Raw genomic sequence first — 16180 nt, 5'->3', positions numbered from 1 at the left:
CAAGTAGAAATGAAAAAGCAAGTCAGCTGCAAGTTATTGATGATCCCGTTAAATAGTGCTGGTGGGGGGTCCTTCCTGCTGCTGAGCGCATGGTCAGCTGGTGATTTGGAGAGGGCGTTAAATGGAGCGGCGACGTCCAAAATGGCAGATCGTGCATCAAATCAGCGTTGCATACTCATTGACTTCATGATCTGCCTCATTTCCATTCCTGCAGCGAGCACAGGCAACGACAGTGCTGCCAACCTGCCCAAAATGACGGCCACCGTGGGACTCACTGGAAGGGAGGCGGCCGTCATTTTTTCTTCCAAGCTGGCCTTAACGGTCGGCGCTAAGGGCTCCAAATTTGGAGTAGAGCTTGAAACTGGCAACCGACTCCGAGGCGAGTGTTATCAACTGAACCAAGCTATTATGAATCATTTACAGGATAAATTTTAAATATTTTTAAATTGATGTTGTAAAACATAAGAACATAAGAATTAAGAGCAGGAGTAAGCCATACGGCTCCTCGAGCCTGCTCTGCCATTCAATAAGATCATAGCTGATCTTCGGCCTCAACTCCACTTTTCCGCCATATCCCCATATCCCTTGATTCCCCTAGAGTCCAAAAATCTATCTATCTCAGCCTTGAATATACTCCACGAATCAGCATCCACAGCCCTTTGGCGTAGAGAATTTCAAAGAGTCACAACCCTCTGAGTGAAGAAATTCCTCTTCATCAGTCTTAAATGGCCGACCCCTTATCTGAAGACTATGCCCCCTAGTTCTAGACTCCAGGTGTGGTCTCACCAAAGCCTGTACAATTGTAGTAAGACTTCCCTACTCTTGTACTCCAACCCCCTTGCAACAAAGGCCAACATGCCATTTGCCTTCCTAATTGCTTGCTGTACCTGCATGCTAACTGTCTGTGTTTTCTGTACGAGGACACCCAAATCTCTCTGAACACCAACATTTAACAGTTTCTCACCATTTAAAAAATATTCAGTTTTTGTATTCTTCCTACCAAAGTGAATAGCCTCACATTTGCTCACATTATACTCCATCTGCCACCTTATTGCCCACTCACTTAATCTGTCTATATCCCTTTGCGGGCTCTTTGTGTCCTCCTCGCAGCTTACTTTCCCACCTAGCTTTGTATCATCAGCAAACTTGGATACATTGCACTCGGTCCCTTCATCTAAGTCATTAATATAGATTGTAAATAGCTGAGGCCCAAGCACTGATCGTTGCGGCACACCACTAGTTACAGCCTGCCAACGGAAAATGAACCATTTATCCCTACTCTCTGTTTTCTGACAGTTAACCAATCCTCTATCCATGCTAATATATTACCCCCAACCCCATGAGCCCTTATCTTGCGTAGCAATCTTTTATGTGGCACCTTTTCAAATGCCTTTTGGAAATGCAAATATACCACATCCACTGGTTCACCTTTATCTACCCTGCTATTTCCATCCTCCAAAAATTCTAATCAATTTGTTAAACATGACTTCCCTTTCATAAAACCATGTTGACTCTGCCTAATCATATTATGATTTTCTAAGTGCCCTGTTACCACTTCCTTAATAATGGATTCCAGTACTTTCCCGATGACTGATGTCAGGATAACTGACCTGTAGTTCCCCGTTTTCTTTCTCCCTCCTTTCTTGAATAGCGGGGTTACATTCCAATCCGCTAGGACTGTTTGAGAATATAGTGAATTTTGGAAGATCACAACCAATGCATCCACTATCTCTGCAGCCACCTCTTTTAGAACCCTGGGATGTAGGTCATCAGGTCCAGGGGATTTGTCAGCTTTTAGTCCCATTAGTTTCTCAAGTACTTTTTCTCTACTGATATTATTTACTTTAAGTTCCTCACTCTTATTAGCCCCTTGGTTCCCCACTATTTTTGGTATGCTTTATATTAATTTCTTGGTTAATTATCCAACTTTTTAAAAGACCAGAAAAGTATGGCATTTACCTCATACACCTCTGATTAAAAGGTGTTACTCCAAATTTAAGTCTTGGGTATCTGAGTGAGTATCCCTGTCCAAAGAACAACTTGGGAGAAAGCCAACAACTGTTCTGATTTTCAGGAAATTACTGTTTTCTGCCAGCTGATGAGAGCAATGTTGGTGCCAAGGGAAGGGCGGTGACAACCTTCAGTGGGGTTAAATTTCTGCAGAGATTCCCCCGATCATCCGAACCAACTTTGGCAGAAGATCTGCAGAAACCTTGGAGAAATGGAGTAAATACTGTTTCTCCAGTTTCCAAAGATCTTCCACCAAAATTACGGTGGGTGATTGGGACAACCCTTGTGGAAATTCAACCCCAGTTACTTTTGCCAATTCACTTGCTGATTGGTTCTTTTGTGTTAAGGTGAAGTACATTCTACTGAATTTCCATGTAATAAATACATTATTGTATCATATACTTACTGATATCATATGCTTCGTCACATCCATAAGTTCCATTCTAGTGACATTATGGTGAGTGACACCACCCATTAATGATATTAGTGAAGCACAACTTCAGGGTCTTAAACCGGGGGAGTTCCACATTAAATGTAGTCACATGGTTACCTTTAATTAGCAGTTTTAGATCATAAAATAACAAGATGCAATAGAAACAGCTGTATGTCTACTGAAACATCTCCTTTTCAACATTTAAAATTACGTGCCAAATGCTGCCGAATATACTTCCTTTCTAAGGAAGCAATAAATCTGTCCACTCTTTCTAAAAAGGATAAATAAAGTACCTGCAGAGACTCGTGGGCAGTCTGGTAACATGAACTCTACTGGTGTGTCCAATGGTTCAGAGCTTGACACCCAGTTACGGCAGTGCTGGAACACAAAATAAAGGTGAATATTTAGGCTATGTACATGTATTCCAACAACAATGTTTGAACATTTCTTTCCACCTTGAATTCAACCTAGGTTTTGGGTTAATTTGACAACTAAATTACCTAAAGTTTAGGTCATACAAAGTCATTTATCCAATAAGCGCATCTGGGTACAATTTGAACAATTTTATGGCCATAAATAAATTTATGACCGTGCCAACTTTCTTTGACGGGGAGTTGATTTGAAAATGCCTTCAGTATATCAACTACTTCTGTCTTTTTTAAGTGCTTGATGCAAATGTTGAAAATCAAAGATAGACAGAAAGAAAAAAATTAAATACAGTGGGTCCAGACTTAAAAATAGATAAATTAATCAACAGAAAATAGTATTATACAATATAATCTGGATTTTATCCAGGACACAGGTACTGAATATAGTGTAGGGCAGGTTGTATGATTTAAAAGTGACCCAAAACTATTTAAATATCTCATACACTGACATTATTAGCAGTGCAGAAACCGAAACTGATTCTCTAAATTTAATTATTGAATTATTGAATGTAGTACTTTAAATTGGACACCACCTATTTTAACCTATTTTTACAGAACACAGCAGGCTCAGCAACTAGTGAATACATTTGTTTATCTGCCTTATTAATAATTATCCTAGTTTGACTGAGCAATGCATTTACAACCACTCAGAAAAAGTGAAAGATTTGAAATCCATATTTCCAAACAATGACATGAAAGACAAGATTTGAACAAGGTCCAGTAGTTTGAATGGTTTCTCAGCATTAACACTTATGAATAAAAAAAATTACAATTGTGGCTATTTATATAAAGAGGGCCGCAATTCAATTATTCCAAAGTGCTCCAGTTTTGTGAATCTAGCTTTGAAAATTTTCGTAATATGCTGATGGTGACAGGCTGATTTGCAAATTAAACAAGATCACCATGTAACACTATGGACACTATGTAACATGAAGACCCTTATTGTGAAATCTGACTACAAGCTATTCCACATTAAAATGCTACACAAATAGAGAGGCACTTATGTGCAGTTGAACAATATGAAACAAAGCTTCATAATATCCCCCATATGAATACAGAGCTACTAAGATATAAAAATTGTTAAGGAGTGGGATAAGTGGTACTTGAGAGTGTGTAGAATATCCTGGTTGTGTACATAAGCACAGATGCTCAAAATAAAAACTTTCCACTTCCTGGGTACCCACTGTGATCACGTTCTAATTATGAATGAATCGCTTTCCAAATTTAGTAAGCAAAATTCAAAATAAAGAAATGAACCACTCTTTCAGTAGTTTGTGTAGGTTTTGGCTAAGATTAAAGCTTCATAAGCTTGCTATGGAAACAGAAATGGGTTCAAATTGTTTTAAAGGATGTTGTTATGTTAATAGAAACAATACTTCCCCAAAAACAGGGTTGATTATTTCTAAAAAATGTAAGGATTTTTTTTCTTGGTAATTGCTAAAACTGTTCTGGATGCAATGGGAATCTGCATTTATTTATGAATTGCTCGTCCCAAAGGAATGACTGTTCAAGGCAATAAAATGTTAAGTGCTTGGGAGATGTTTTCTATTGTTCGGGTACAGACAACCACCGATTATATCCATATTATTGATTGCTTAAAAAAGAGCATAGAAAAGGGCAAGTGTCATACAAATGAAAGTTTTGTGTGGTGAGTTAATTGTCTCAAATATTCAGATAACTTAAACTTTTACGTGATTAAAGTAACCAAACCAGCTTCATCATAATATCGTATGTATTACAATTAAATCTGGAAACAAATATATATCACTAGCATCAAACTTATGTATGTACAGAAAACACCATATTCATAACCACTAGGTTACTAGTTATTGTTTCTTAACTTTGTGATTCATTCTTTTACTTCTGTTAGAAATGAATATTTACATTTATTCTTTTTCATTCTTTCAAAGGAATTTGATTATTGCTCATTAAGGATTTAGGAATTGCCACTTTCAGCACAGGAGCCTAAATATTCTGTGGGAGCACAATCCCAGCCAGACATGTGAGGGCTTGACACCTCCATCCACCTGACATCACAATCGCTGACCACACCATAGTTTCCAGGGTCAGCTTAATTTGAATGATGAGGATGAGCTCCAGGTGTTGGAAACTGTTTGGGAATGGGAAATAACGTGCTGCAGCAGCTTAAATAGACCACAACACAAAATGTTATTTTGAATAAAGCGAAGACATTTCTGAATCTAATAATGCTGCAGAGAACAAAGCTCCCTGCTTTGTGGATGCCAATGCTGAAGTGGTGCTTTGGGAAGTTAGACTGATGACGAAGGCCCACAATGAAAAGAAAACCCCAAGGAATGATGTAGCAGTTAAGTGGAGGAGGGACTCAAGGCAGTCAGTGCAAATTCAACCATCTAATGCATGTAAAAAGTTTAATGGTCTTACCAGGTCAGGTAAGGTAAGAGGAGCCAGCACCTTCCAAGAATACACTGTACAAAGCATGTTTGCCACTTATAATCACCACCCCTTCACTGTGTTTTTGTACTTGAATAGCTTACTATCAATGCTCATGAGGTAGTGTAGTGCCCTTTACACGCTCAGCCTTCACCTGTAAGTATTCCTTCACTTAAATCCTTACATGCATTAATCTGAATACTTAGGTACTAATAGTCCTGCTCCTCCCGGCTCCACAGAAGTTCCAAAGACCATTGTCGGCCCATGCTCAGCCTCCTCCCGACTATCTCTCCCCCACCAACTCCTCCTAGGACCTAGTTGAGTGCCACTACTGGCATCGCAGCAGCCCAAATTTGGTATCTGCTCTACCAACCAGCTGACGGTCCAATTCCAATCGGGGCTACCTATTCCGGGAACAATCCCTGTGCCTAGTTTGTGCATGCTGCTAACCAGTTTGTCCCCTTTCAAATCTACTTGCACCTTTACTGCAAAACATAACTGGGTGTAATAGACATAATAATGACAGAAAATGGGACATTTAAGATCCGTCTATGATGCTATAATGGATCCGAACCTATTTCCTATCCCTACCTGTCTGACAATCAGGTGGTACAACGTGGAAAATCCAGACTAGCATTTACTTTCCATTAGAAAACATTCCTTGGTTGCTTGTCAGTTGCTAAATCAGGACTTAAATTTTGTAGTTTATAGTTTCTAAGGTCTCTGTTGTGTAGCGGGAACTGCTGGTAAACAAGGGCCCTTGAGTATATCATTTAATTATAGTGTAATTGGTGGGATTCATTTGATTTAATTTAATTTGAATTAATTAAAGGGTAAGTCATGGCAGTACAGCTTGGCGCCGTGGTATGCTCCTCCTGCACTATGTGGGAAATCAGGGACACTTCCTGTGTCCCTGATGACCATGTGTGCAGGAAGTGTATCCAGCTGCAGCTGCTGGCAGACCGCATTGCGGCGCTGGAGCTGCGAATGGATATATACTGGAGCATTCGCAATGCTGAGGACATCGTGGAAAGCACGTTTAATGAGTTGGTCACACCGCAGGTAAAGGCTGCACAGGCAGGAAGGAAATGGGTGACCGCCAGGCAGAGTAGTAGGCGCAGGCAGGTAGTGCAGGGGTCTCCTGTGACCATCCCCCTCTCAAACAGATATACCGCTTTGGATATTGTTGGGGAGGATGGCTTTTCGGGGGAAGGCAGCAGCAGCCAACTTCCTGGCACCATGGGTGGTTCTGCTGCACAAGACGGGAGGAAAAAGAGGGGTAGAGCTATAGTGATAGGGGATTCTACTGTAAGGGGAATAGATAGGCGTTTCTGCGGCCGCAAACGAGACTCCAGGATGGTATGTTGCCTCCCTGGTGCAAGGGTCAAGGATGTCTCAGAGCGGCTGCAGAACATCTTGGAAGGGGAGGGTGAACAGCCAATTGTCGTGGTGCATATAGGTACCAAGGATATAGGTAAAAAACAGGATGAGGTCCTAAAAGCTGAATATAGGGAGTTAGGAGGTAAATTAAAAAATAGGACCTCAAAGGTAGTAATCTCAGGATTGCTACCAGTGCCACGTGCTAGTCAGAGTAGAAATAGTAGGATATTTCAGATGAATACGTGGCTAGAGGAATGGTGCAAGGGGGAGGGATTCAAATTCCTGGGACATTGGAACCGGTTCTGGGGGAGGTGGGACCAGTGCAAACTGGACGGTTTGCACCTGGGCAGGACCGGGACCGATGTCCAAGGGGGAGTGTTTGCTAGTGCTCTGGGGGAGGGTTTAAACTAAAATGGCAGGGGGTTGGGAACCTGAGCAGGGAGACAGAGGAAAGGGAAACAAGGATAGAAGCAAAAGACAGGAAGGAGAAAAGCAAAGGTGGCAGGCAGAGAAATCAAGGGTTTAAATCAAACATGGCCACAGTAAATAATAATTCTAAAAGGTCTAAGAGTGGTAAAAAAACAAGCCTGAAGGCTTTGTGTCTTAATGCGAGGAGCATTCGTAATAAGGTGGATGAATTAGCTGCGCAAATAGAGGTAAATGGATATGATATGATTGGGATTCTGGAAACATGGCTCCAGGGTGACCAAGGCTGGGAACTCAACATCCAGGGATATTCAATATTCAGGAAAGACAGGCAAAAAGGAAAAGGAGGTGGGGTAGCATTGCTGGTTAAAGAGGGGATTAACACAATTGTAAGGAAGGATATTAGCTCCGATGATGTGGAATCTGTATGGGTAGAACTGAGAAAAACCAAGGGGCAGAAAATGTTAGTGGGAGTGGTATACAGACCCCCAAACAGTAATGCGGAGGTTGGGGATGGCATTAAATGGGAAATTAGAGACGCGTGCAATAAGGGCACAGCAGTTATCATGGGTGATTTTAATCTACATATAGATTGGGCTAACCAAATTAGTAACAATACCGTGGAGGAGGAATTCCAGGAGTGTGTACGGGATGGTTTCCTGGCCCATATGTCGAGGAACCAACTAGAGACCAGGCCATCTTAGACTGGGTATTATGTAATGAGAAAGGATTAATCAGCAATCTTGTTGTGCGAGGCCCCTTGGGGAGGAGCGATCATAATATGATGGAATTCTTCATTAAGATGGAGAGTGAAGTAGTTGACTCAGAGACTAGGGTCCTGAATTTAAATAAAGGAAACTACGATGGTATGAGGTGCGAGTTGGGTAGGATTCATTGGGGAATGTTACTCAAAGGGTTGACGGTGGATAGGCAATGGCAAACATTCAAAGACCGAATGGATGAACTACAGAATTTGTTCATCCCTGTTTGGCATAATATTAAAACAAAAAAGGTGACTCAGCCGTGGCTAACAAGGGAAATTAGGGATAGCATAAGATCCAAAGAGATCCAAAGAGATCCAAAGCTACACTAAATGGGAAAAACACACAATAGAAGCCCTACATGCAGAATTCTGCCGAAGCATCCTTCGCACCCAAAGAAAAACGCCAACAAATGCATGCAGAGCCAAACTAGGCAGATACCCACTGATAATAAACATCCAAAAACGAGCACTAAACTTCCTAAATCGCCTCAAATCTAGCTCCCCAGACACCCTTCATTTCAAAGCCTTTCAGACCCAAGAGCTAAACCCAGAAAAGAGTCCCCTGAGTCAGCTGCTACTGAAACTAAGTACTCAGCCGGACCCTGACCAGCCCCAGACCAACACAGCCGTCCAAACACCAATCCGAGTGAACCAAATCATTAAACAATGCAAAGAAACCTACCTGGAACATTGGAACAAAATAACCGAAAGCCAAAGCAGATTAGAATGTTACCGGGCCCTAAAAAGAGAATATAAACTGGCAGACTACCTCACGACCATCAGAGACACAAAACAGAGACAGACCCTCACCAGGTACAGACTAAGCGACCACCAACTGGAAATTGAAAAAGGCAGATACAAGAAATCCTGGCAGCCTAGAGAGAATAGAATATGCGATCAATGTCTGGCCGGCGAGGTTGAAACAGAAATGCGTTTCCTCCTAAAATGCGAAAAATTCAACACATCAAGAAATATATTATTCAACAAGCTAAGCCAAACAACCCCAGATTTCAAGGAATTGGATGACCTGTCAAAATTGAGATTAGTCCTGGGAGAAGGAGACAGACCATACCTTGGGGCCAAATATGTAACAACATGTCACAACCTGAGGACTGTTTAAAATTAAGACTGTTTAAAATTAATATTGAACGTACCAAATGAAGTAGAAAGACTGTTTAAAATTAATATTGTTTAAAAGTAATATTGTATGTACCCAACAAATGTCAAATCGATTGACACCTACAGAATGTTGGAAAACTGTACCTTTTTGCTATGTAAGCTTTGGCAATATGGTTCTCTGTAAACTTTCATGCCAATAAAGCATTTGAATTGGAATTGGAATTGGAATTGGACATATAAATTGGCCAGAAAAAGCAGTAAACCTGAGGATTGGGAGCAGTTTAGGATTCAGCAAAGGAGGACAAAGGGAGTAATTAAGAGGGGGAAAATAGAGTATGAGAGTAAGCTATCAGGGAACATCAAAACTGACTGTAAAAGCTTCTATAGATATGCGAAGAGAAAAAGATTGGTGAAGTCAAGTGTAGGTCCCTTGTAGTCAGAATCAGGGGAATTTATAATAGGGAACAAAGAAATGGCAGACCAATTAAATACATACTTTGGTGCTGCCTTCACAAAGGAGGACACAAATAACCTCCCAGAGATGTCGGGGAACATAGGGTCTAATGAGAGGGAGGATTTGAATGAAATCAGTATTTGTAGGGAAATGGTGTTCGGGAAATTGACGGGATTGAAGGCCGATAAATCCCCAGGGCCTGATAATCTACATCCTAGGGTACTTAAGGAAGTGGCCCTAGAAATAGTAGATGCATTGCTGATCATCTTCCAAAATTCTATAGACTCTGGAACAGTTCCCATGGATTGGAGGGTAGCTAATGTTACCCCACTGTTCAAAAAAGGTGGTAGAGAGAAAATGGGGAATTATAGACTGGTAAGCCTGACATCGGTAGTGGGGAAAATGCTAGAGTCCATTATAAAAGATGTAATAGCAGCGCACTTGGAAAACAGTGACAGGATTGGACAAAGTCAACATGGATTTACAAAAGGTAAATCGTGCTTGACTAATCCCATGGAATTTTTTGAGGATGTAATTGGTAGAATAGATAAGGGAGAACCAGTGGATGTGGTGTATTTGGACTTTCAGAAGGCTTTCGATAAGGTCCCGCATAAGAGATTAGCGTGTAAAGTTAAGGCATATGGGATTGGGGGCAAGGTACTGACTTGGATAGAGAACTGGTTGGCAGACAGGAAGCAAAGAGTTGGAATAAACGGGTCTTTTTCCGAGTGACAGGCAGTGACTAGTGGGGTACAGCAGGGATCGGTCCTAGGACCCCAGCGATTCACAATGTATATTAATGATCTAGACGAGGGAACTAGATGTAATATCTCCAAGTTTGCAGATGACACAAAGCTAGGTGGGCATGTGTGCTGTGAGGAGGTTGCCGAGAAACTCCAGTATGACTTGGACAGGTTGGGTGATTGGGCAGATGCATGGCAGACGCAGTATAATGTGGATAAATGCGAGGTTATCCACTTTGGTGGCAAAAACAGGAAGGCAGATTATTATCTGGACGGCAATAGATTGGGAGAAGGGGAAGTGCAATGAGACCTGGGTGTCCTTGTGCACCAGTCGCTGAAGGTAAGCATGCAGGTGCAGCAGGCGGTTAAGAAGGCAAATGGTATGTTGGCCTTCGTAACGAGAGGGTTTCAGTACAGGAACAAGGATGTCTTGCTGCAGTTGTACAGGGCCTTGGTGAGACCACACCTTGAGTATTGTGTGCAGTTTTGGTCGCCTTATCTGAGGAAGGATTTTCTTGCCATGGAAGGAGTGCAGCAAAGATTCACCAGACTGATACATGGGATGGCAGGAAAGACGTATGAGGAGAGATTGGGTCGATTAGGCTTATACTCGCTCGAGTTTAGAAGAATGAGAGGGGATCTCATTGAAACTTATAAAATTCTAACAGGACTAGACAGACTAGATGCAGGAAGGATGTTCCCGATGGCAGGGCAGTCCAGAACCAGGGGTCACAGTCTAAAGATAAGGGGTAAGCCATTTAGGACAGAGATGAGGAGGAATTTCTTCACCCAGAGAGTGGTGAACCTATGGAATTCTCTACCACAGAAGGCAGTTGAGGTCAAGTCATTAAATATATTCAAGAAGGAGTTAGATATATTTCTTAAGGCTAAAGGGATCAAGAGATATGGGGAGAAGGCAGGGACAAGGTACTGAGTTTGGATGATCAGCCATGATCTCACTGAATGGCGGAGCAGGCTCGAGGGGCCGAATGGCCTACTCCTGCTCCTATCTTCTATGTAGGAGTCCTGATCAGCCATGGCTGCTTGCCTTGTTCTCTCTTTGTTGAACTGATGCAGGATAGCCTTAACCAGTCAGAATTTAACAGCAGTGATCTAACTTTGTTTTTTACCTGACAAATGAGCTCAGATGGCAGGGCAACTAGAAGAATGAAAGAAGTTGCATTTATATAGTGCCTTTCATGACCTCAGGATGTCCCAAAGTGCTTTACAGCCAATGAAATACTTTTGAAGTATAGTCACTGTTGTAATGTAGGGAAAAGTGGCAACTAATTTGCGCACAGCCCTACAAACAGCAATGTCATAATGACCAGATAATCTTTATTTAAGTGATATTGGTTGAGGGAAAGAACTCACCTGCTCTTCTTCGAATAGTGTCATACCCAAGGCAGACAAGGCCTTGGCTTAACGTCTCATCTGAAAGACGGCACCTCTGACAGTCCAGCACTCCCTCAGTACTGCACTGAAGTGTCAGCCTAGATGTTATGCTCATGTCTCTGGAGTGGGACTTGAACCAACAACCTTCTGGCTGAGAGGCGAGAATGCTACCACTGAGCCAAAGCTGACATCTGTGTATAAAATTTGCCGTCTGAATTCAAGCACATATTTGTACAATCTGAATGGTCTCAATGCAACTGTCGGCTATAGAACACAATTCAGTACTGGTTTCCTTTTGTTAGCATATGGTTCTACACCATTCTGTATTGCTTTTGATTTACATGTAAAATCACAGGTTCTCCAAAGTTCTCTAATGCTCACGTTCAAATTTTTTAACAAGAGTATACATTAAACATGGCGTGTAATTGCATAAGAACACAAAATGTTACTCTTATTAGGTAGATACTTATGAGCAATGTTTTAATTTTGTTGTGACATATTACAATATGAAAAACAATTCAGTAACAGTCCATCAAAATTATCTTCATTTTCACAAAAGTGTGAACTGCTTATCTCCTCTCTCAGTTTCAAAAAATGAAAGTGAATTGCTTATGGAATAAAATGTACATGAAGCATTAACCCCGCCCCCCAAGGTATTCACAAAACTGCTATAAAAGTGCAATTACAGGTAGACTACCTTTTATCTGAACTTCCGAAAACTGAAACCCTCTAAAAACCGAAGGTTTTTTCGTTTGGCGTAAGTCGTGCGCACGACATGACCAGAGTGGCGCACGACTTACGCTGAGCAGAGGGTCAGCGTAAGTCGTGCGCACGACCCCGACCCCCGCCGCCGACCCCCCGCGGACCCCCGCCGACCCCGACCCCCGCGCCGACCCGCCGCCGACCCTGACTCCCGCCGACCCCCCCGCGGACCCCAACTCCCGCTGACCCCCCCGCCGACCCCGACTCCCACCGACCCCCCCGCCGACCCCCACCGCCGACCCCCCCGCGGACCCCCGCCGACCCACCCCCGACAAATTTCCCAGTCTTATAAAATACCTTCCGAAATCTGAAATTTTCCGAAAACCGAAACACGGCTGGTCCCGAGGTTTTCGGATAAAGGATAGTCTACCTGTATATGGATATGTAGGAATTAACGAATTCCTACGAATAACGGAGATCGACACAAGAGAACAATCAAACAGGTCTTTACTCAAAGGAGATGCCACGAGGACAGACTGGGCAGTCCCGCATTTGCCCGCGTTTTCCCGCACTCTTAAAGGGGCCACGCCCCGTACATGCAAACTCTATACACAAAACACAGTAATGCCTAACACAATGGTACAGGTTTAGGCTGGTGTTAGAACATCGTTAAAGATAATTATATATAGTTAGCCAGAGTCATTCAGTGGTTCTGCCACATGCGCCCCCCCAGAATTCGCTTTAACGGACAAAGTCAAACGGTGAGGGGGTCTGACAAGCCTGTCAGAACGACTCCTGTACTCTCGAGGTGGAGGCTGTTGGGCGGCTGGCGGTCTGGCGGGAGGTCGCACGTGGTCTGCCGTAAAGACGACGGGTGGCCGACTCCGTCTCGGCAGTTGTGCTGTCTCAACAGGGCGGTCGAGGTCCAAATGTGCTGGCTTTAAGCGGTCGACCAAAATGTGGTCCGGTTTACCACCGACATCTACCGTGAAGGTTTTGTCCCCTGCTTCCAACACGTATATGGGGGCCTTGAGCGGATCCCTATGTGCGTCATGGCGAATAAAAACGTATTCAGCCTTGTGAAGCTCTGTGGGAACGTGTGACCTCTGCGGCCCATGGTGCGAAGTGGGCACCGGTGCGAAACATCTGGCCGCCTCTTGGTGACTAGCAAGCTGGGCAGACACGGACCATTGCTCCGTCGATGTTGGTAAGAAGTCCCCTGGTACACGCAGCGGCTGACCATACACAAGCTCCGCTGATGAAGAGTGAAGGCCCAACAGGACCCACGGTAGCTTGTCTGCCCATCCAGCGTCCTGGAGGCTGGCTCTCAGGGCGGCCTTCATTGACTGGTGGAAGCGTTCGCAGAGGCCATTCACCTGTGGGTGGTAGGCTGTGGTGCGGTGTAATTTGACACCGAGTCCTTGGGCCACTGCATTCCAGAGTTCGGAGGAAAACTGCGGTCCCCTGTCTGACGAAATATCGGCGGGTACTCCGAAACGGGCGATCCAAGAGGAAATGAACGCCCTGGCCACGTCCGCCGAAGTAGTGGATGACAGGGGGGACCGCCTCTGGCCATCTGGTGGTGTGGTCAACCATGGTCAGGATGTGTGAAAAACCATGGGAGGGTGGGAGTGGTCCTACCAGGTCCACGTTGACGTGGTCAAAACGTCACTCTGGAACTGTGAAGGCGGCCAATGGAGCGGTCGGTGCTCGAGAACAGGACAGCGGAGAGAAACCAAACGGGGGGGGGAAAGGAAAGCGAGACGCGCCAAAGCTGTGGGTCGCCACCATTACCCTGTAGAACGCTAGGAGCAGCGTGGCAGTAAGGGGAAGAAGCAAAAGCGCGGGAGGCGCCATTTTATCCCGTTGGGGAAGAAGCAAAAGCGCGGGAGGCGCCATTTTATTCCATTGGGGAAGAAGCAAAAGCGCGGGAGGCGCCATTTTAAATCGCCCAAGATGCCGAAAAGTGGCAGTATCACTGCTTTTGACAACGAGGTAGAAGACTGGACCACGTATGTAGAAAGAATCGAAGTGTACTGCAAGGCAAATGAGGTGGCTGATGGAAAGAGGGCGTTGGTATTATTAAATCTGATGGGTGCGAGTACGTACGGCCTATTGCGGAATTTAATTACCCCAGCTAAACCAATGGAGAAAAGTTTTGAGGAGATTGTTCATATCTTACAGGAACACCTAAGCCCTACACCACTGCTGATAGCAGAAAGATTCAAGTTCCATAAAAGAAACCAGCACAAAGATGAGAGCAATGCTGACTATCTTACGGAACTACGCAAGTTATCGAAGCACTGCCAGTTCGGAGCAGGACTGGCAAACACCTTACGGGATAAGTTTGTCTGCGGGCTCCAGAGTGAAGGAACCCAGAAACGACTACTTTCAAAAAAGGACCTGACGCTAGAACAGGCTTTCAGCGTGGCAGTATCCTACAAAGCAGCAGCACGGGGAGCTGCGGAAATACAACAGAAACCACAAGAATACGGCGCTAACGAAATGGCGTATGGAGCCGAAAAGTGCTATTGCTGCGGCAGAACAACCCATGAGCAGAAGGACTGCTGGTTTAAAGACAAAATATGCAGGCAATGCGGGAAAATGGAACATATAGCAAGAGTCTGCAGGTCGGGAAAGAAGACCAACACAACAAGAACTACTAAGGAACAGTACAGGAAAGTAAAGAAACTGACAGATAGTAGTTCCGAAGATCAGGAGAGTGATAAGGACTCCGGGAGCAGGCGACTAAGTTGTTTAAAATTACACAACGTGATCGCGAAAGAAGATCACCGAACCATTTGGGTCACCCTCATGATAGCAGGGTCCCCAGTGAAGATGGAATTGGACACAGGATCAGCCCTAACTGTCATGAATCGACGAGACTACGAGCAGCTATTCTCACACATACCCTTAAAGGACACGTCCATTGTATTGAAGACATACACGGGGCAAAAGGTCTACCCCAGAGGAAAAATAAGGGTGCCAGTTGAATATAACGGAAAGGAAACACAGAAACTATACATGTATATACTACGAGATGGAGGACCACCACGGAGAAGACTATTGCAGTCCTAAGGACCATCTTCGCCAGGAATGGGTTGCCAGAACAGATCTGTTCCAACAATGGCCCACAGTTTGTGTCTGAGGATTTCCGGAGGTTCCTGAAGAATAATGGGGTGAAACATTACACAACTGCCCCATATCATCCAGCCACAAATGGATTGGCTGAGAGGTTTGTTCAGACCTTTAAAAAGGCCATTAAGGCAATGTATAATGACGACATACCACTGCAACACAAGGTGGATAACTTCCTGTTTGCTTACCGGAATGCGACACATGCAGTAACCAACCAAACTCCAGCCGTACTGTTTTTCAACCGGAGACTAAGATGTCGCTTGGATTTGCTCAAACCAAACATAAGACGAGATGTTGAGGATAAGCAGTTCCAGCACATAAATGAGAAGCCAACCAGGAGCTTCAAGATAGGGCAACCAGTCTTGGCCCGCGACTACCGAACAGAAAAATGGCAGCCAGGCACGATATGCACACAGCAGGGACCACTAATGTACACAGTGGACGTTGGAGAGAGCATCGTGAGACGCCATGCTGACCAGATTCTAGAGTCACAGGAACAAGCCAAACCTGTACCACAAGCATGTGCACCTGGTAATGAGCCCGAAGTACAGATTGTGTCTACCTCAGAAGCAGGGGTATTGGAAGCTGACGAACCAACCAATGACAATGAGCCAGAATTGACTCCACCGCCAGAACAGGATACTCGAGAAAGGCGCTATCCAGTCCGGATCAGGAAGCCTCCTCAAAGACTGAACTTATAAATGACTATTTCAGTTGATGTATATATTATTGAGAAAATTGTAATTGTAATTAGTTATTATTTAGTTGTTAAATGAA

The 16180-nt window shown here is 43.9% G+C and overlaps 1 protein-coding gene across 9 annotated transcripts in view; it reads right to left on the bottom strand.

Annotated features, from left to right (window-relative positions):
* Nucleotides 1-16180, bottom strand: part of arb2a (ARB2 cotranscriptional regulator A) — an 846111-nt gene that overhangs the window by 223611 nt on the left and 606320 nt on the right. For all 9 annotated transcript variants that reach the window (XM_085988820.1, XM_085988880.1, XM_085988811.1 and 6 more), the window contains one exon: nucleotides 2737-2821. In XM_085988820.1, the coding sequence (XP_085844946.1) occupies nucleotides 2737-2821 (85 nt within the window). The remainder of the gene's footprint in view (nucleotides 1-2736; nucleotides 2822-16180) is intronic.

This window comes from Somniosus microcephalus, chromosome 1 (assembly GCF_052327205.1).
Source record: "Somniosus microcephalus isolate GS21.2 chromosome 1, FLI_Smic_1.0, whole genome shotgun sequence".
Classification (NCBI taxonomy): Eukaryota; Metazoa; Chordata; class Chondrichthyes; order Squaliformes; family Somniosidae; genus Somniosus; species Somniosus microcephalus.
The sequence above is the reverse complement of the archived record's forward strand: the minus strand, read 5'-3'. Positions and strand labels throughout refer to the sequence as shown.